This window comes from Ostrea edulis, chromosome 9, assembly GCF_947568905.1.
Source record: "Ostrea edulis chromosome 9, xbOstEdul1.1, whole genome shotgun sequence".
Lineage (NCBI taxonomy): Eukaryota > Metazoa > Mollusca > Bivalvia > Ostreida > Ostreidae > Ostrea > Ostrea edulis.
In genome coordinates, this window is record NC_079172.1 from 7,705,437 (window position 1) to 7,728,531 (window position 23,095).

At 34.4% G+C, this 23,095-nt stretch overlaps 1 protein-coding gene across 2 annotated transcripts; it reads left to right on the forward strand.

The window, feature by feature from the left end:
• Positions 1-1,423: 1,423 nt before the first annotated feature.
• LOC125658352 (steroid 17-alpha-hydroxylase/17,20 lyase-like) lies at positions 1,424-21,506 on the forward strand. 2 transcript variants are annotated; one of them, XM_048889587.2, is made up of 10 exons: positions 1,424-2,457; positions 7,802-7,879; positions 8,771-8,869; positions 9,110-9,203; positions 11,278-11,433; positions 12,092-12,303; positions 12,420-12,548; positions 13,115-13,219; positions 13,373-13,504; positions 18,767-21,506. In XM_048889587.2, the coding sequence occupies exons 1-10, from the start codon at positions 2,319-2,321 to the stop codon at positions 19,123-19,125; spliced, it is 1,503 nt and encodes a 500-aa protein (XP_048745544.2). In that variant the 5' UTR covers positions 1,424-2,318; the 3' UTR covers positions 19,126-21,506. The 2 variants fall into 2 exon arrangements, with proteins under 2 accessions (XP_048745544.2, XP_056004408.1); XM_056148433.1 differs by lacking the exon at positions 18,767-21,506 and adding an exon at positions 16,967-17,147.
• Positions 21,507-23,095: the final 1,589 nt, after the last annotated feature.

Genomic DNA, 23,095 nt, shown 5'->3' on the forward strand with positions numbered 1-23,095 from the left:
CACCTTACAAATACGTGGATTATTTTGGGTTAGTTTCGTTTTGATGTGATATTCCATGTTTTGTGTTCGTTCCATATTCACGAAAATTATTTAAATGTATTCATATGACTTTTTATGTTAATAGTCTTAACTATATTCTATAGTTGTTAATAACCAAATTGTTAATACATATACTTAATGGCATTGTTGAATCGATAATAATTTTAAAATGGCATTAACTCTGGTTATCATTATGGTATTGATGTGAATTCAAGTAAAAAAAAATTAGCATTTTCATTTTCGTGTGGCTTGTACTTTATCAATAATGAAACACATCCGGGTCCTTTTTGTGACGATGATCAAATTATTTTCCCCAATCAAATCAATTAATAATCCAGTGATAGTAATAACATTGTCCATCTAGTATGCAGCTTACTTCCTAAATACATATGGTGTTTATGTCTCTTAATTGATTCATTACACAAGAACTTGTTCTGCGTATAGTCAGTGTTTTTAAATCGAGACAAGCTACTGACAAACAAGTTGATGTTTAGTCTATCAAATTTCAACATGAATTGTCACCATGTTCTCATTTAAGGGGAGTAACTACATTCTTACCCAAAAATGGTGAACCCTACTTAAGTTATCAAAATTGGAAAGTTTTAGTTACTGCTACTACATCTTATAAACTCAAACTGTTGAAAGTGATTATAGGATAAATATCTGTGTATGCAGTACATATCGTATGTGTAAGATATCCAATATGATATTCACCTGGAAAAAACATGCTGATGTGTTTGATGGATTTATTTGCACCACAGGACATTATCATAAATCGTTTTATTAGCGTTAAGAACACTAGTGATTATGTCAGCCTCCGAGGGCCTGAAGTGAAGCAAAGCCACGGTCATGATACAAACCCTCTTTTCTCTTTTCAAAATGTGATGAACATTTCCTTTTTAATTTATTTCATACGTATACAAATCTTAGTACTTAAGTATATACTATGACGTAATAAAAAAAACTGTATGTCGTTACGAGTGTTGTCACGACAAAACACTTGTTTTGTCAACAAATCAATGCATTATTCTTTCTGGGGTAATACATTTTTGAGCTAAGGTGGTTTGTGTTAATGTGTACGTAAACCATCCTATAGGATCCACGGCTGATGAGTCTGTTCAACAGGGCATGTGTAGTCTTCTTAGTAACCTGCTTCCACTTCTGGTATATTAAGGGGTCCATGTTTGCATTCTTACTGATTTGGATTACGGAGTTTCCGTTTTCCTAATCAAGATAGAGAACTTACGGCGGTTAGAGCGGTCAACAGGGAGTGCTTACTCCTCCTAGGCACATAATCTAACCTCTGCTATGTCCTAGGGCCCATGCTTATCCTACTCTTATTTTTTTTTAAAACAATTCTTTATGAGATTATGAAATTGAAAGCTGTTCGAAATTTTTACTTTATCCATAGGGAAAATATGATACTACAATAATTATGTTCTCACGTAAATATTACGAGACGTAATCTTTTGATATGAAATGTCTTCAGTAAGATCCAGTAAGTGTTCTGTCAGGCCATTATTTTCGATCCTCACGAAAATATCAAGAGTTGTGAAGGAGAACCTTCAAAGGTACTGTGCCACTACATGTGCCAGAAATAGTGAAAACCAAATGTGGATTCAAAAACATTGTAAAGAACTTTTAGTAACCTTGAAATTGCTAAACTTTTCTGAAATCAACAACTTCAAAACGTGACTTTTGAACACTTTACACGACCATCCCTCACGGTAAATTAAAGACTAGACTTTTGACACTATAGATAGTTGCTTTGTCAACAAAAATGGAAAACGGAAATATTCATATCTAGTGATTAGTCATCCAAAAAATTACACAACTCTGATTAGACGCACATGTACTCTGAAGTTGAAAATATCCTGAAGGTCTTCATCGATTGTTAGGCCGTTCTTGGAAGACTAATTTGACTACGGATAACTCTGTTTACCTGGTCAATATATAGGGCTCACGGCTGGTGTGACCGGTCGAGAGGGGATGGTTACTACTCCTTGGCACTTGATTCCACCTTTGGTATATCCAGGGATCCGTGTTTGCCAAACTCTCTATTTTGTATTGCTGATAGGAGCTATGAGATTGATCATTGTTCGTTATCTTCACTTTCATAAATAAGGCAACTGCAAATAAAAATGTACCTAGTACTTTAATTGAATATCATGTAACTTTCGAAAGACGGTTTGTCACAAGTTTTACAAATTTCTGTCAAGTATCTTTGTTGAAAATCATTTTTCTCTCTTGCAGAGGGAAAACATAAACCGTGAATCAGCATGATCAACATTTCTCTAAACACACAGACCGTGTTGGTCGGAGTCAGCATGGGTATCGTGGTCTATTACGTCATTAAACGAATGCGATATCGTCTGCCACCAGGACCATGGTGCATACCATTTGTTGGACATTATACAGGTCACTCTTTGATTAATATCCTTGACAATGATTTGATAAAAAGCAATTCCTCACCACATTTTCATAACATGTCTAAAGAATATAATTGCTTTATTTTATCGGGACCAAACCTACATTTTTATTGGATAATAAACATAATCATTTGGACCAGTCTTTGTTCTATCTATCCTTTTCAGTCAATATTAAAACACAAACTCAATCTCAAAGGATATGTCCAGCTAAACGATGTACAGCACAATTGTTGCTCTACGGCATATCGTGGCACATATTGTTGAACTTTTGTAATCGTATTACCACCTTTTTACATACACCATTTGACCATGATTTACTCCATTCCCCAGATCAAAATATATGAATAACGGTGGGTGTGACTGGTCTACAGGGAATATTAACTCCTCCTTGGTATCTGATCCCAACTTTCTATGGGTCCGTGTTTGCACACTATTGTTTCATCCGTCTGTAAATCTCTTGCACATTTATACAATTAGAACACGTATTGAATTACAAGAGATTGTATAGAGTTTTTGCATAAGCTTTGACACGTTAGGTGAATTGGCATTTGGATTTAGTTTCAGGGTGGAAAGAGGAATATGAATTCGGAAATTTTCTTTCTTTCAAGCAACTATCGTGAAAGTACGGAAACTGTATTTTAAAAAAACATCATACAGAAAGTCAAGGAAAATTTCAGCCATTCCTCGGAATGTCGACCAGCTACTACATGTACCATTTTGTTAAATATCTCAATATGATTTCGGCAACGTTTCTGAGAGGCTAAACCTGTAAATATTTGCTATTGATTCGAAACATTATAGTGAGATGTAATGTATAGAATGCAGCAAAAGATATATTTTGCCGAAGTGACCAGTATGTATTTGAAGCAGGTTCGCTGTAACGCAACACCATATTCTTCAATGATGAATAGTACTATGGATTTGAAGTCATATATTTTAGGAAACTGTAATTGATTTGTATTTGTTAGTTGAAAAACCAAATTAGATTTTAAGGTAGGTACAATAGCAAATAGACGTAAATTCTAAAGTGATTAACTTTGTACTGGATGATATTTGTAAAGATGGGGTGTTGCAGTAAGCGTCGAGCATAGGCCTAACTTTTGCGGCCCTTCACCTGAAATGTTGACGTCTCCATATGAAGGAAAAATGAGTGGGACGTTAAGCAATATACAAGTAATCAATCATAAGGTTCAATAGGGTTCAATTTTCGTGGAAACGTGAATGCTGTCCGACGTGTTTTATACCAATTGTTTGAACCGTTCTTAACAGACTAATTTGACTAGAAATTAATCTGTTTACCTGATCAAGATATAGGACTCGCGGCGATTGTAACCGGTTGACAGGAGATGCTTACTCCCTCTTAGCACCTTATCCCAGCCAGGGGTCCATGTTTGACCACCTCTTAATTTTGTTATAATATTGATCACTATTATTTTTACTTTTCCATGCTCTTAATTCCACGAATTCCGAACCACATCGAAATACTTAAAATATTTAAAGTTTTCATTTACAGAAACCATATACACGAAATTAAATTCCAAGAAAACTAAAATATCAACCATCCGCAAACATTGTGTCACATGGATTTAAATGAGTTCATATTATAGTGTTGTAGAATAAGTGCAGGGCCTATCAACACAGAGGGTATGAGGTTGGTGTGACAGATTAACGGTTGGATATATGATCCCACATTTGGTGTTTCAGGGGTCCTTATTTGCCCTATTCTAAATGTATTATTTAAAGGATTTACAATATTGATGATTGTTTAGTATTCTTTCAACTTTTTCCAAACACTCGTTTTTCGAGTAGTGCGTTTGCGATATCCTGAGTTTTTAGCTCACCTGAGCTGAAAGCTCAAGTGAGCTTTTCTGATCGCTTTTTTCCATCGTCTGTCTGTCCGTCTGTCTGTTAAACATTTACATTTTTAACTTCTTCAACCAATGTTGGCACAAATCATTCTTGGGTGAAGGGGATTCAAAATTGTTCAAATGAGGGCCAACCCTCTTATCCATGGGGAGATAATAGCAAATCAGTAAAAATACACTATATTTTTAAAAAAATCTTTTTCTCCAGAACCAGTGAGCCAATTTCATTCAAACTTAATGCAAATCATCCTTAGTTGAAGGGAATTCAAAATTGTTCAAATTAAGGGCCAGGTTCTCTTCAAATGGGAGATAATCACAAAAGTGTAAAAATAGGGTGGGGTCATTTAAAAATCTTCTTCTCATGAACCACTGTACCAGTATAGTTGAAATTTACGTGGACGTTTGCTGACATAATGGAGATTCAAGTTTGTTCATATCATGGCCCCCAGGGGTCGGATGGCGCCACAATAGGGGGAACCATATTTTATATGTATTCATATAGAAAAAAATCTTTTAAAATCTTTTTCTCAAGAACCATTGAGCCAGAAGAGTTCAAATTTACATGGAAGCTTCCTGACATAATGCAGATTCAAGTTTATTCATATCATGGCCCCCAGAGGTCGAGTGGGGCCACACTAGGGGAAACCATATCTTATATGTGTGTATATAGGAAAAATCTTTTAAAATCTTCTTCTCAAGAACCATTGAGTCAGAAGAGTTCAAATTTACTTGAAAGCTTCTTTATGACATAGTGCAGATTCATATCAGAGCCCCCAGGGGTCGGGTGGGGCCACACTAAGTGAAATCATATTTTATATGTGTTTATATAGGAAAAATCTTTAAAAAATCTTCTTCTCAAGAACCATTGAGCCAGAAGAGTTCAAATTTACATGGAAGATTTCTGACATAATGCAGATTCAAGTTGTTCATATCATAGCCCCCAGGGGTCGGGTGGGGCCACAATAGGGGAAACCATATTTTATATGTATTTATATAGGAAAAATCTTTAAAAATCTTCTTCTCAAGAACCATTGAGCCAGATGAGTTCAAATTTATATGGAAGCTTCCTGACATAATGCAGATTCAAGTTTGTTCATATCATGGCCCCCCAGGGGTCGGGTGGGGCCACAATAGGGGAAACCATATTTTATATGTATTATATAGGAAAAATCTTTTAAAATCTTCTTCTCAAGAACCATTGAGCCAGAAGAGTTCAACTTTACATGGAAGCTTTCTGACATAATGCAGATTCAAGTTTGTTCATATCATGGCCCCTGGGGGTCGGGTGGAGCCACACTAGGGGAAACAACATTTATAAAATTTAGAAATTCATTTCAAAATTAAGGATTATCTCCCTCATGCATAGCTCTTATCCTTGGACGAATTTGGCTCCACTTGTTTGGCACGCTGTTTTTGGCGATATTTAGATCTAAAACTTCATAGTTATTTCGGATTTCAAACATTTCGGTTGAGCATCACTGAAGAGACATTATTTGTCGAAATACGCATCTGGTGCATCAAAATTGGTACCGTATAAGTTTTACATATGTAATTATATAGGAAAAATCTTCTTCTCAAGAACTATTGAGCCAGAAGAGTTCAGATTTACATCGAAGTTTCCTGACATAGTTCAGATTCAAGTTTGAAGCTTTATGACATAGTTCAAATTGAAGTTTGTTGAAATCATGGCCCCCGGGGTGTCAGGTTTTGCCACAATAAGGGAAACCGTATTTCATATGTGTAAATATATGATAATTTTTTAAAAATCTTCTTCTCAAGAACTACTGTGCGAAAAAAGTTGAAATATACATGGAACCTTTATGACATAGTGCAGTTTCAAGTTTGTTCAAATCATGATCTCCGGGGGTCAGGTATGTCCACAATAGGGGAAACCGTTTTTCATATGTGTTGATGTAAGATAATTAATCTTTAAAAATCTTCTCAAAAACCACTGTGCCAGAAAAGTTGAAATTTACATGGAACCTTTATGACATAGTGCAGATTCAAGTTTGTTCAAATCATGGCTCCCAGGGGTCGGGGTGGGTCTACAAAAGGGGAAACTGTATTTCATATATCTTAAGATAGGAAATCTTCTTCTCAAGAACGACTGTGCCAGAAAAGTTCCTGTACGCACAAAGTGCAGTTCATAGTGTCTTTGTTACAGCTGTAAGTTTTCGCCAGTTATGCTATGCATTAAGGGTATGAGACTTAACTTGGAGCACGTTCAATTTGTAAAGTTGGGAAGACATTTGTTTTTATTAAAAAGACTCTAATTAATTACAGCATCGGTCTGTGAACTTGTTGACACGTGTAATACCCAATTACCTGTTGTCACCTCTGCCTGTTACACTTTTAAATTCCAAAAACACTGGACTAAACTTGAATAAAATTCTTGGGTAAAGGGGATTTAAAAATTGTTAAAATGCTCCTTATACAATGGAAGATAACGCAAATCGGAGAAAATACAAAATAAAGTTAGTTAAATCATGAAATGGGGATACAGAGCGGAAAAAACCCATTTAATTTACATCGAAGCTTTCTGATATAGAGCACAATAAAGTTTGTGAAAATGATGGCCCTAAAAGTGTGGTCACAATAGGGCAAACCATATTTAGATGTCTTTGAATAGAAAATAATCTTTAAAATTTAATTTTTGTATCAAGAACCACTGGGCCACAAAGTTTGAACTTGCATAGAAGATACCTGACATAATGCAAAATCACGTGTGTGACAGTCTTGACACCTGGAGCTCAGATGCAGACATTATCAAAGAAACTATTTTTACATTGGTTTTAACTGTATTATGAAAACCTTTTTTCCTAAGAACCTCTGAGCCAGAAGTATTTTAATGTACCTGAACCTCCCCAACATAGTGCAGAATCAAGTTTCTTAAAATCTGACATGGCTCCTGAAAAGTTAATGGCATAACAATGGGAAATTCATTTTCCATGTGTTAAAGTGACTCAGGTGAGCGATGTGGCCCATGGGCCTCTTGTTATTATTTGTATGTATCAATATTGACGAAAATGATTTATTTAACCCTTGTCTCTTTCATTCAGCCCTTATGAATAGATCGAAATGCTGAAACCTTAGTGCACATATACATGCATGTTGTACAAGATACACCATGCAAAAATGTTACATAGTGTATTGTAGATATATTTTAATAATAAGAAAGTGTCAAAAAGAACAAAAATGTATCAAACTTTCTTTTGAAAGTGTGTATATTAAACATATATGGCCTTTGACTGCTTGGCCTTGCATCTTCTAGCATTCCTTCGCGCAATACTCCACCCTTTCCCATCCCTAAACGACAAAGTCTAATTAATGTTTGTCTATTCTTTATGATTTTCCAAGGCTTGTTGAATTATCCTCACATTTTCCAACAAATTGTAATGCACCCGATTACACTTGAAGCTCTATTTCATTGAAAATAAAATTGAATCACATTATCTTTATAATTTTCAGTTTATTCCTCCCTTGAAGTACATAGGAAAGTTACTGAGCTTTCTAAGATATATGGTCCAGTGGTACGTTTGTGCTTTGGTGAGTTGTATTCTTACTACATGTCTTTAGTATTTAAACACCAGTCAAACTAAGCAATTTAGAAGATTTGAATATAATTATTATGTGTTTATTTATCATAGCAACGTAACGCATGACTAGGCTAGTTTAGGGTTTTTATCTTTGGATTTTAGTCGATAAAAGAGACTTTATGTAAGAGGATTGTCCGTAAAGTTCTTGGACATCCTTTAATTTTAGAAATGTAAACGTCATTCGCGATCGATAAAATACGTGTTCTATTTATCTTTCTTTAATATTTTTAAAAATCTTTTTTTTTCGAAATGTGTAACGAAAAATTCAAATTGTTAAATGTAATATCTCAGATCTAAATAAGGAAGTATCGAAACCCAAAACACAACAGAAACAATGCACGAGATTGTATAAATCATTTAAGTTTTCATCTCCCTGATTTACATTACAATCGCTCTAAGATTCATAAAAAAAAATACATTATGACTTGAATGAATAATCTAGCTTCAAATTAAAACCTATTATCTTTCAAACACGGCTTTGAATTCCATTGTGGATATACCTCGACATTTATAAACATGTAGTTCAAAACAAAGTAACTATGGAATATGGAATTTTTCAGTTGTTCATTATATTAGTCTACATATTCTGTTCTAAACCTATTCAGTATATATCTAGGGGTACACATGTACGTGTTTGCCCAACTCTTAATCGTGAATTCCCTGTAGGATTTTGAGATTAATTACTGCTCTTTATCTTCACCTTTTCATTAAACGTATGAAACTCAGATGAAATAGTTGTAATAAAGTTATGCTGAATGTGCTTACCATGATATCCGCTGTTCAGGTATCTATCTATTGTTTGATCAAATCGTTCCTGTTTGGTTTTGTACTCTAAAAATAGGTTCCACAACAATGGTATTCCTTAATGATGTTGAAGTGGTACTAGAGGCAATGGTGAAAAAGAAGGCAGATTTCGCTGGCCGACCTAAGATAGCGTCAGGTACTTGCATTCAGTAGTTTCAATAAACCAGGCATGTAGGACATTAAATATATAATCAGTGTCATAATATGAAAAAATTTCTTTTTCAAAATCATCTAACAAAAATATATATTTTTCATTCCTGAAATACGGTGACTGAGAGGGATATTATGAGATATGTAATTTGCATGATAAGACACATATTTCTTTTTGGGAAATGAAAATTTGTCTCATATTGACATATGGAGATTTTAAATGCAGGTGAAATGGTTAGCGAAGGAGGCAAAGATATAATTTTCAGTACGTACACACCCACATGGAAATTTCACAGAAGGATAGCAGGCAAAGCAATTAGGTAAGACTGATTCATAGAAAGAGTTTCAATGGATTTGGATTTGCCTCTAATGCTTACCTTATTTGCTTATGCAATCTTGGTTCTTTACACTTACAATATTAAGGAAAAAGAATGTTATCAAATTTTGTGGAGTATTAAGAATACTAAACAATGGATTGAAATGTCTTCTAGTTGAAAATAATATTCGATTTCATTAACTAGTCTTGATAAACTTAATAATTCAACAATAAATGTGTTTTATTTGCAATATGTACTGATCATGCTGGTTGTTAAACACACACACACACACACACACACACACACACACACACACACACACACACACACACACACACACACACACTTTATCCAATCATGGAAAAGGTGGAGGAGGTAACGAAAAGTTACGCAATGACATTGTTAATTACGTGTGTCTAGGACTGTAAACAAAGACATAATCCCACCTCTGGTGTGTCCAGGGGTCCCTGTTTGCCCAACCATCTATTTTGTATTGCTTGTAGGAGTTATGAGATTGATCACTGTTCGTTACCTTCACCTTTCATCTATAGTTTCGAGTTTTATGGTAGTCTACTTTGATGCTTTAAATTAGTCCTATGACCAAACAAGTTTCGATATTTTTCGATCAATATGATTCATTCTGACATATGCCAGAAGTTTTGTAATTCAAATGTGATTTCTAAAAAAAGTTTTAAGGAATTTGAAATTACAATTTTCTCTCAAACCAACAACATCAAAACATATCTCGTTCCAACAGTGTACACGACCATACCTCACGATCATAAAAAGCGGCTTCTTCGATAAAAATATGCTTATCAATTGATCAGTCATTAAAACAAATTACTCTGTGAAAGACCAGTCTGATTCTATACGCAGCACAAATATTCTAAATTGATATCCAAAGGATTATTGAGTTCCTCATTGATAATATCTTTATAGTCTTTGGTGATAAGGTCTTCCAAAAGTCTGTTTGAATTCACATTTATGAGGCAAAATTTATTCTAGTCTTCTACATGAAAAGACAAAATATTTTGCTGTGGACTTCAGCATTAGATACAAGACTTTAGATATATCGACGATATTTTAACCATATTGACAATAATTATTTTCATTCAAAAGTCAATTCGATATATCCCAGTAAACTCGAAATAAAAACAGCACAAAGTCTTCCATGTTTGTTTCAGACTTAGATAATTTTTTGAAAATTTTATAAATGCTAACGGTAAATGAACTCAACTTTATGCCAAACGAGATGACTTCAGCTTCTCCACCGTCAATTTCCCATATGTATTTAGGAATATTCCATTATCACCTGCATGTCTCTTTAACGTTAACATTTTCCAGAAATTGTTTTCTCTGAAGTTTGAGCTTCTTACACAGTATAGGTTTTTCTAACTTACCTTTTTGATGCAAAATTCTCAATGTTTTATTTCGTTAATTTCTAATAGTCCTCTACATCAAAGAGAAAAACCTTTAGATATTGATCTTAATTAGAGTGTTTTATTTTGGTAATTTTTCAGACATAAGATTGTATATCATACTATCACTTGGTTTCATCTAATTGTGTTTATTTTTGAATTTCGTTACTAGCTTGAAAATACGGATGTATATTTAATTGCTGTGATAAAATATAAAAATTCATTTCAAAATTTAGGATTATCTTCCTTATGCATAACTCCGGTCCTTAGACGAATTTGACTACAGTCTTTGGCACTCTGTTTTTCGTTTTAGTTCTTACAAGTTTAATGTTATATCGGATTTCCAATATTTCGGCTTAAGCATCATTGAAGAGACATTATTTGTCGAAATGCGCATTTGGTGCATCAAAATTGGTAACGTATAAATTTTACATAAAGTATTATAAAAGGTGAAGATAACGAAGAGTGATCAATCTCATAACTCACACAATATTATATAAATATAATTAATATTATCATCATTATTACCTTTCCATATCTACCTTCGAAGAATGATATCGGTCTCATCCTCTGGGGTTAGTCAATATTGTACTTTGCAGATAGCTAAAGCATTGGATTGGCCTGCAATGTCATCAATATGAAATTGTACGTACTTTCAGACATTACTTGCAAGGAGATCTACTTGAAAACATGATACAAAACAGCATGGAAGAATTCCTGGTTAAAATGGCACAAGAAAAAGAACCATTCTCTGTTAAAAATTATGTGGATCGGATGGTGTTCCACCAACTATACACCATTTGTTTTGGAGAAAAGTGAGTGTCATCGTTCTTTAATTTCTATCTAATAATATGCGTGCTCTTAATCAAGAAAGTCAGATCACTAACATTCTAATTGGCTCTTTTCAACATTTTATAAAGTAATGAACAGAATATTATACTTGTAGTACTTTACATGTAATCAATTCTACATTAGATGCTGTAGTATATAAAAAGACAATCGTCCTTGTTTTATTTTCACTCTGTTTGCCCTTGTTGAATTTGGGCGAATTTACGACTGGGCTAACCTTTTTCCTCTCTATATCTCTCTAATATCTCTGTCAACACAATTGTGTCGGTACGATCTCAAAATTGGGTGAAACTGTTTGGATGGGTAGCAGGGCGAGATAAATACGGGGCGAAAATAATCATGTACATGATTACAGAAATGTTTTATGATTGAGCTACATCTGTGACAGGTACTGTTTTCCATCGTCAATAAAATTGCACATGCTTTGATAAAAATAGAAATGGCAATAAATTGTTTTAATACGAAAATAAGATCCTGAATTGAAGTTAATATATATCTAATAACTGTTTAAGGTTAACTAATAATTGATATAGTTGGAAAATTTCATTGGTTTAGTAACGTTCGAATCCTCGATACCCTCGCGACACTCATTTATCAATCTAATAATGATTTAATGATATAAAGGCGACCTATCGATGACCCAGAAATTGAAGAACTCCTGAAGTTAGATGACGATATAATTGAGGATTTTGGAGTTGGAGTACTTGAGGATATATTTCCATATCTGAAAGACATCTACCCCACAGCTAAATGGAAGAGAATGACCGACAAAATGAATAGAATTATGGACATACTTCGAACTAAATTCAAACAGCACGTGGATACCATTGAACCTGGTTATGATCAATTTTGTTTATTTGAAAAAAAAGAGTACTTTTAAGATTCTGTCAATGAATTGTGTTTTATGAAATGAGAATTTTGTTATATTTTAAAACTATTCGTACATTCTAAGGTGTAAATAGAGACTTCACCGACAGTTTACTGATCGCCAGACAGGAAGCAGAAAATGAGAGGGATGAAGCGGCCCTGGAGAAATTGGACGATACGCACTTAATTCAAACCATATCAGATATATTTCTTGGTAGGTCAACACATTCAATAATTGAAATCTCATTAGATGTTGATTATTAAAGAGTCAAGTTGTAAGAACGCCTTCTTATGAATTGCAGTCTCATAAAAAGCACAGAAACAAACAAGTGTACATTATCTACATTGTAGTTAAAATAAGGGCATTATGATACGTGTATATTGGACAATAATAAATGGATTATAGGAACTTTACAATTATCAAAGTAGATGCAGCATACATTTCTTTACTAAATAAATTGAAATTATATTTTGTTTTTAAGGTGTGTCATCTTAAGTAAAATGATACATGTATTCATTGGCGGAGAATTAGAACAGTTGATTGAAATGTTTAATTAACATTTTATGTCCCATCTGATGCTTGACACAAATGATAGTTTTGCTTTGACTATAATGATGTATGTTCAGCCTAGACATCAAATCACAGTTTTAGTTATCACAGGAATCCGTGTTTCAATCATATATTCTTTATATGATTTCTTCGTTTTGCATTTTTCCTTTATCTTCACTTTTTCTATGTATTGCTATGATTTTCCAAACGAATTTCTAAATACAATATAGCTGGGGTAGAGACTACTAGATTTACCATGGACTGGTTTGTGTACTTCATGACCAAGCATCCGGAAATCCAGTCTAAATGCCAGGAGGAAATTGACAGAGTTGTTGGTAAGGATGACGTATATGTATTCTGAATTCCAAGTTGATATGATGTCAACATTATTCAAAGTATTCGTTTTGTAGATATAATCGAAGTTATCTTTGGAAGCCGTACATTGTATGTTCAAGCCTGCATCTACATTTAAAAATGTACCATTTTAGGCATGGAGCGCCCATCAATGAAGAATCGTGACAACCTTCATTTCATAGAGGCGTGTATTTTTGAGACACTGAGGCTTGGAAATGTTGCAGGAGTTGGTCCCCCACATATGACAATTTGTGATTCACAAGTTGGTAAGAAATATATTGCATATTGAATACTATGAGCATAACCCCGTTTACCTGATCAGGATATAGGGTTCACGGCGGGTGTGACCGGTCAACAGGGGATGCTTACTCCTCCTAGGCACCTGATCCCACCTCTGGTGTGTCCAGGGGTCCGTGTTTGCCCAACTATCTATTTTGTATTGCTTATAGGAGTTATGAGATTGATCACTGTTCGTTATCTTCACCTTGCATGATACTCTTGTTGATAAATCACGTTAACTCAATGTGTAAAAAAGGCGTTGAATAGATTCACATAATTGTGTCTGCACGGGTATAACAACAAAGGGTACATTTCATCATACACCTTTCTATACAGGTCTCTGCATACAGGAATAATTGTTACATATTACATCAAATGAATCGATTTTCCGATCTCTGTTGACTCAAGTATGAAATACAGGACATGCTTACTCCTCCTAGGCACCTGATCTCACCTCTGGTGTGTCCAGGAGTCCGTGTTTGTCAAACAATCTATTTTGTATTGCTTATTGCACTTATGAGATCGATCACTGTTCGTTATCTTCACCTTTCATAACATCAAACTTTTATTCTTGTGTAGCAAAATATCACATCACAATACAATTCATTAAAGTTCAACTAACACGAGGAGTACTATTGTATCCTTTGGGATTTCCTTGGGCACATCTCGTGCTCCTTTGTTAGCTGACCTATATTACATTTTTACGAGGCAATCTTTATTCCAGAGCTTCTACATGAGAAGAAAAAAAGCACTTGCTGTAGACGTTTATCGACGAAGTTTTATCTAAGAATATTGTAGAAACCTTATTTCACGCGATAACTTGATATTGCAAAATGACTCGAGGACGTTTATGTGATCATGAATTCGTGAATGGACTGGACCCGGTTGTATAAATATTTAATGGGACATTAAACCCTCATTTAATTCAAAATATTCAATATGACATTAAGTTCCGTTGTATCATTGTTTTAATGTACGATTCCGCGCATTAAAGCCTCATTAAATTCATCAACTTTAATGTAGGTTTGGGGGGTCCATTAAGTGGTCATTAATTTTGGCGGCTAACATAGCGGTTGGACAGTTGGACAGACGATGAAAGGATGGGGTCTTCCGCGAACGATTTTCACTCCAAAATATGACTGATGAGGAAATTCGAATGATATAAAGATGACTATTAACCTTTTCCGTAAGAAGTCAATCGGCAAAATTATGGATGACTAGGCCTAATAAATAGGTCACACGCACTGTCCACAGAACAGCAGGTAAATATAATGTATAATAGTCCAAGCAAAAGACATGAAAACATGTAGACCTACATATACAGGCTCAAGGAGCGACATCATTTCGTGTGTCGTAATACGTTTACAAGAAGAGGCGGATCTAACAATACAATGAACAAGAGGGCGACTTCCGTTAAGTGTGGCAAATGCACACATCAATTCAAATTAAAGATATATATGTATATACACACAAAAGCAAATGGATCGCACATATAGTTTAAAAAACAACATCCCACCTCCAAGATATTCATATAATCTGACCTAAATCCGGAAACTTTTAAATAATCTTTATACTAAAATTGCTGAGATATTAGCTTATTTGTTATTATGTTTTTAAAAGTAAAAACTTTCAGAAATTTATATTACTCTATAATTTCAGAAGTGAATATATCTCCAATCTATATAAATTCAGGTGTGAAAATTCCTAATTACATGTATCAAAATAGTTCGTACATATTTGGCAGGCACTGTGTGGAAAATGTACTTCAAGTTCAAAACGAGGTGACCATCGAATGGTTTGGGATAGGGTTAAGACAAAAAATAGTATTTTAAACTTTCTTTTGAATTCAAATTTTGATTGCCTTGTGGGTTTTTTTTTTTTGGGGGGGGGGGGGGTTAATGTTCAATGATTATTATTTGTTATTTTCATATCACCCCCCCCTCCCCCCACACACACTGTTTCTGAGTTTCACTAGTAGTGGTTATGAATCAATATGAAGAACAATTTATTAGCAGTATATGAGCTCTCCAAATCACCCACCCACCCACCCACATGCGATTTAGTATTTAAAAATTGAAGACCGTGTATAAAGGGGGGGGGTACAAATTAAAGAAATTGAATTGTGCTAGTGAAGAAATCTAGACAAATTAAATTCTCCCCCACCCCCTTTAAAACGATGCTGCGTGTTATTGGAAGTTTTATCAAAGTTCTTTGTGGTACGATTGGGGTAGATCCAAGTAGTACAAGGCGTTGGTGACTCATGCAACTCAAGATATCAATTAAATGACCGTCTGGCGATAATCTTAACACGAGGAAGGATTCTCCCCTTCAAAGTAGCTGGTTTTCCGCGAGGAATAGACTGTATCTATCTACAGACGGAACGTTGTTAGGATCCAAGAACCATCCGAAAATATGGAGAATGAGCCTATATTCGTTAACAGAAAATGCTATCATTGTATCAATGTTCATACAATCTGTGATCACACTGGCGATTATAAAAACTGATGTAAAGTAATGCGAGAACATTGTCTGTGAAGAGAGAGAAAAAAACAAACCCATTTACGATACCCTATAGATAAGCTTGAAGGAATATATTATACATTGTATTCTTTGCAATGAATGAAAACATGGAAGCGCTTTTCGAACTCAATTTGAAATAATTAAATTATTTAGGCTAGCATGTTTATCTAAAGCGTGTAGCCTTTTTAGAAAGATGACACAAGCCAATCAGATAATGCGACAATAAAAATTTGCAAGATTGAAGACCGTCAATGGAAATAAAACCCTGTGAAACGAACGCCAGAATGTGATGGGAATGGTATCATAAAATGGTACCATAAAATCACAAGTAAACAACGAGATATCGTCGAAATTCTTTCGGTAAAATTCTTTATACCCCGCGAATCCGTCTACTGTCAAATTTTCTCCTCGATTTCTGGGTTATATTTTACTTGGTTATCAGACCTTTCATCGTAGTCTTATGAATGCACGTAAACAAAATACAGCGTATTAGATAGGAAGTAAACATTACGTTGCATTATGGGATTGGTATTAATCGTTAATGTTGGTTTAATGAGAATTTTGATATTTAATGTCATATTAACTAATGTGAGTTTAATAAAGGTTTAATGCAACGGTATTTAATGAATCCATTAACTAATGCCACATTAAGAATTTAATAACGCATTAGGGTTAATGTCACATTAAATTTAATGACTCGTTGATACAACCGGGTCCTGTTTATTAAGTATTTTAAGATATATTTCAGAAATTTCGATGATTTTATTTTCCTTTCAGTGCATTTCACGAAAATATCTGATAAAAAATAACTCATGTATATTTATAATTCTACAGGATTACTCATTTTCTCTCCTATGTTGTTTCGATATATCCTAGTGATTTTGACTTAAAAGAAACCATGGAGTATATCACCTTTGCTTCATTTCTAGATATCTTATGGAACATAGCTGTGAAGGGCAAACTTCCAACTCAAATTTATGACAAACAGGATGATTTCAGCTTCTCCATCTTCAACTTCCCTTATCTATGTAGCAATGTATCATTATCACTTGCACATTATAATGTTTATTTGTATCAACTAATTCGATAAATACAAGCATGTTCTGTTTATGATCAGTTTTTCCATAGTTTTGGCTACTCATAAATACGTTGATGTTATAGGAGTTTCAACGTCTCATTTAACATCAGCATTTCGTAAATTATATGACAGTTATCCTGATCTAATTTAAAAATAAAACCAGTTATTAGATCAATTGCTGTCTGACGTATTTCATACCGATTTTTGTTAGGCCGTTCTTGACACACTGATTTTGACTATGCATTACTCCGTTAACCTGATCAAAAATAGGGTTCGGGTGTGTGTGTTTCCGATCAAAAGAAAATGTTTACTCCTTGTAGATACCTGACCCAGCTTCTGGTATGTCTAGGTGTCCATGTTCACCCTTCTCTTAAATTATTATGAGATTGATCACCGTTCGTTATCTTCACCTTGCATTATTACTTATAGGATTGATGAGATTGTTTACTGCTCGTTATCGTAACTTTACACACAACCCTGCGTGTAAAGTGCATAATACAGAGGTGTAGCTAGATTACATCTTGCAGTAGAGTGAACACAATCAAATGTAAGTCATCAGAACAAAAATGTCTACAGCATCCAACGTTAATGGGATAATGCACATCGCATATTGTAGTGAATATGGAAATAAAATTTACAGAGTAATTTAAAATAAATACAGTTAAAATTTGATCAATGCAAATACAATTTTACAGCTATTGTTCGTCAACATAGACATTATTTTTATTTGGTATTTGTGAATTACATAAAGCGAATTTGTTGTTACATGCATTATTTGTTTTTGTCAAATTCAAATCATTAATAGTGCCATGGTTATCGGAGTTAGAATAGGTCCTCAATATCCCCTTTCTTGTCGTAAGAGGCGACTAAATGGAGTTGTCCTTCAGATACGATCGCAAAAACCGAGATCCCGTGTCACAGCAGGTGTGGAACGATAAAGATCCTTCCCTGCTCAAAGGCCGTAAGCGCCGAGCATAGGCCTAAATTTTGCAGCCTTCACTGGCAATGGTGACATCTTCATATAAATAAAAAAAATTCGAGAGGGACATTAAACATTATACAATTAATCGAATTAACAAAGTGATATGTGTGATTTTGATGACGATTGAATATTGAAAAAATCTTTCCAAACATATAGGAAAGGTTACATCGGCTATGAAGCTGCTGATTGTTTCCTTTCAACAAATAATATAACATGTTTAATTGTTTGTATCGTTTTGATATAAAGTGATAATCACCATAATTCCAGAGAAAGCATTTAAGTAAAATCATTTGTATTTAAACCTCATAATATATATTCACCAGTTCTTTATTTGATCAGTTTGTATGAATTGCATGTAAAGATTCTTCATTTGTAAAATTGAGATGTTGTGTGACGTGTTTCATACCGATTGTTAGGCAGTTCTTGCGACACTGTTTTTGACTACGGATTTCTCCGTTTACCTGATCATGACATAGAACTTACTGCGGGTGTGTCCAGTCAAGAGGGAATGCTTACTCCTTCTAGGAACCTGATGCCTCCTCTGGTATATCCAGGGGTCCTTGTTTGCACAACTCTTTATTTTGTATTCTTTATACATGTAGGAGTTATAAGATTGATATAAAATTGATCATTGTTCTTTAATTTCATGCATTTGCTTTTTAAAAATAGGTGGATATGATATTCCTAAAGGCACCATCGTCTTCATAAATTTCTGGGCTCTTCACCACGACCCAAAATATTGGAAGGACCCAGAAAAATTTGATCCTCATCGATACCTTGATGACAACGATAAATTGAAACCAGGAAAACCAGACAGTTGGCTTCCCTTCTCAGCTGGGCGTCGAGTTTGCTTGGGAGAAATAATCGCCAAACCGGAAATATTGCTGATGTGTGCAAACCTACTACAGCGGTTCGAGATTAGTCTTCCAGACGGTGTCAAACCAAACCTGGAACCCAAAATGACCGGTTTTGGGGTCGAATACCCGTCTGAATACAGAATAATTGTGAGGCAGAGAGTTGTCCGATAAGCCATTGTATTAAACACTGATTTTGATTACAGATTACTCCGTTTACCTGATCAAGATATAGGGCTCACGGCGGGTATTACAGGGTGCCAGGTGATGCTGACTCCTCCTAGGTACCTGATTCCACCCCTGGTATATCAATGGGTCCGTGTTTGTCGAACTCCCTATTTTGTATTTTGTACTCCTTATAGGAGTTTGATCACTTAAGTGTCTTCATCTTTCATACGTTTTAAACTACGATAACTACTCGCATCAAAATTCCCTTAAGATTTAACGTAGGCTGAATTAAAATAGTACAAGAAAACGAAATAGTTTTGTTTAAACTGAATGAAAAATATGGTATCAAACATCCCTTGTGTATGCAGAGGGTGATTGTTTGTGTAGGCATAAATATAAACTTGTATGCAGCATATAATTGTTGGTATAGACATAAAAACAAATTCCCCATGTATGCAGCATTTTATTCATTTTAGAGATATAAAAAATGCCCCCAGAAGCAGCATGTTAATGGTTTTATGATAATGAATTGATAATTCATTCCTATCGTGTGTAATTACAGGTGCTCTTGATGGGTCTACAAGCGAAATTGAATTTTATGCACAACCCTAACTTTTAAAGGGTATAGCCATTGTATCTCTATTGTAAACTTCCAATGGCAATATTCAAAACACATTATATCAGGTATTCACAACACTCAGCTGAACACTGGATTTCAGTTGTCAATTCACATTCTTCTTGTCTTTTGTTGTCTGTCGTCGGTAATATTTTCTCATTTTCGAATTTTTTTCAAAACCATTGCATTAGTTTCAGCGAAATTTGCCAAAAAACATCCTTAGAGGAATTAAATTTCCTATAGCCCAGAGTGGGGCCATACTAGAAGTTCAAAGGGTTATATTGGTTATAGGTAGGGAACCTTTGAAAACCCATAAAGACACACATTGTCAATTCACAATGCAAGCAGCCTCATAAAGTGTAATTTACGATTTGTTTATATAAAACTATTAGGCCCAAAGTAGGGTACCACAGGGTTCAAAAGTGGAAAGCATTTCATATAAATTACAAAATTATTCGAAAAGAAAGGGGATTTTTTTATGTATACTATTTACAAAATTGAAATAAACGATTATAAACTAAAAACTACAAATTACACCAGTCTATGGTAAAAGATTCTGTTTTTATACAATGTATTTGCAAAACTTAGCATAAGTTGTTTCTATTTTGCATAAGATATATTTTCAAAGCTTGTACTTTGAGCACAAGCAATGAAAGATAAAAATTATATCTTATGATCTTGATATTCACACAAATCATACTCGTTAACATTGGGTGTTTGTAGAAGATCCTCTGTCGTCCAAAATGCTAAAACATCTTAGCATAAGATGCATATTGAAATTATGCTAATTCCTTTTATATAATAGATTTAATTTTCCACAACAAATTTTGAAGATACTTGTGTTTAAAAGTTAATCAAAAATGCTTTGTTAACAGTTTGCCATAATTTAGTGCGTATTTTACTGACATAATGCATGCCAACTGTCTACAGAAAGAAAAGAAAGCGTACATATACTCCAACTGCTGTTTCAAAAGACGAAAGTCTTTAAAGCTATGCTTCAGTTTTAGACACATTTAATATCCCAGTCAATGGAACGGATAAATGTAAGTTACCATACCTATACTGGATTCCTAAACTTCATAAAACCCTTACAAACAAAGATACATTGCTGGATCCAGTAAATGTTCTACTAAGCCCCTATTTTTGCTTAACAGCGTGAAGGAGAAATTTCAAACGTATTGTGCGATTAAATATGCCAGAAGTGGTGTAAATCAAATGTGGATTATGAAAAATTCTAAAAAAGATTTAGTAAACTTGAAATCACAAAACCATTCTCAAATCAACAACAAAATGTATGACTTTTCAACTCTTTTTACGACCTTTCTTACGAGATCTTAAAGACTAGACTTTTTGACACCATAGACAGTTGCTTTTTCAACAAAAATGGAAACCGCAATTATTCCTATCTAATGATCAGTCATCCAAATACTACTTGTTAAACGCCACTCTTATTCCACGAACAAGTACTCTGAAGTTGAAATAAAAAATATGCTGGAGTTCCTTATTGACAATATCTTCGTGGTCTTGTCTGTTCGAATCCCGATGGGTATGAATTGTGCTCCTTTGTGAGCTGACCTGTGTTTATATTTCTTTGAAGCAGAATTTATTCAAAAACTTCTACGTGAGAAGAAAAGACTCTTGCTGTGGCCTTCAATTCGATACTTAGATTTAACGACGATGTACATGTATTATCTATTAACAATAATAATTTTTATTCATATGTCAATTCAATATATCCCAGTTAACTCAAAATAAAATACACCAAAGAGTCGTTCACTTCTGCTTCATATTTATATATTTTATTGAAAGTAGATATTAAAGGCAAACTAACAACTCAACTTCATGACAAACAGGATGATTTCAACTTCTCCATCGTCAACTTCCCATATTTATGTAGCAATATTCCATTATCACCTGCATATGGTGTTTACATCTCTCAACTGATTCGATATGCAAGAGCTTGTTCTGCGTATGGTCAGGTTTTAAATCGAAGTAAGCTACTGACAAACAAGTTGATGGGGCAGGGGTTCCAACAGTCTCGCTTGAAATCAGCATTTCGCAAACTTTATGATCGTTATAACGGTCTAGGTTGCCAATACAACCCATTATTGGGTCAAATGCTGTCTGACGTGTTTCAAGCAGATTGTTAGGTCGTTCTTGGCACACTGATGTTGACTACGGATAACTCCGTTTACCCGATCAAGATATAGTGCTCACGGCGGGTGTGACCGGTCGTCAGGGGATGCTTACTCCTCCTTTTTATCTGATCCCACCTCTGGTATATCCAGGGGTCTGTGTTTGCCCAACTCTCTATTTTGTATTGCTTACAAGAGTTATGAGATTCATCACTGCTCGTTATCTTCGCATGTCTTTTAAATAAGTCGATAATCTGATAATTTCCTCCGTTTTTTACACATTTTGGGTTGATTATTAATTCGGATACCTGAGCATTAATTAAATATCTATTAACTTGATAATGTATATATTTTTTGTCTGACGTATGGAATCTGCCGAGAAGGAATATACAACATTTGTTTGTAAAGTTTTTATGGTCAACACAAGTAAGCATAATAAAGATATACCACAGAACCGATTCAGTATACTTGACTAATTTCCTAATTTCTTTACTTCTGGAAGAGTGTAATGATATCATGTGTTATGCTTCTGAAGAAATAAAGGAAATGGAAATAGTTCAGTTTACCTCAACGGGTTTTGATATATATCTTTGATATATATATATATATATATATATATATATATATATATATATATATATATTCTGGATACACAGGCTGTTCAAGTCATTCAACCCTCTTTATACCAACTAGCCTACTGAATTCTCCAGGATGAATCTTTCATAGATAATGAGTTCATCTAGGCGTTCTCGTCTGCTCATGTCCCTAAGACTAGCACTAAAAATATATTTTTCAACTTATTGCTAGCTTTAATCTCCGTTTACATCCCCTTTCGACAATGGCATTTATCCGAATCAGCTACGTCCAAATCGTTACCCCTAAGCAAACTACGATATGACATGGTTGATGGCTTCTCACAGCAGCTGTCAGCAAAGTTAAATGGCGATCATAAGAAACTAATACTCTACTGATACCAAAATAATAAACTGAGCACAGCCCTGCTATACTAAACGCTGAGGCACTCGAATGATGTACGTCGAAATGAGATTTAAGTCTCTTCACTTGTGAATTGCCTATGCGCGGTGTTTAAATTACGAAGTTTTTATAAAGTAATCAAAGTGGCTAGCTAGGATTATACAATATTTCCCCACAACCTCCCTGTGCAGCTAACAATGGCTACACTATCAGCTAAACTCCTTCGGATGATAAATTTCCTGACATGATA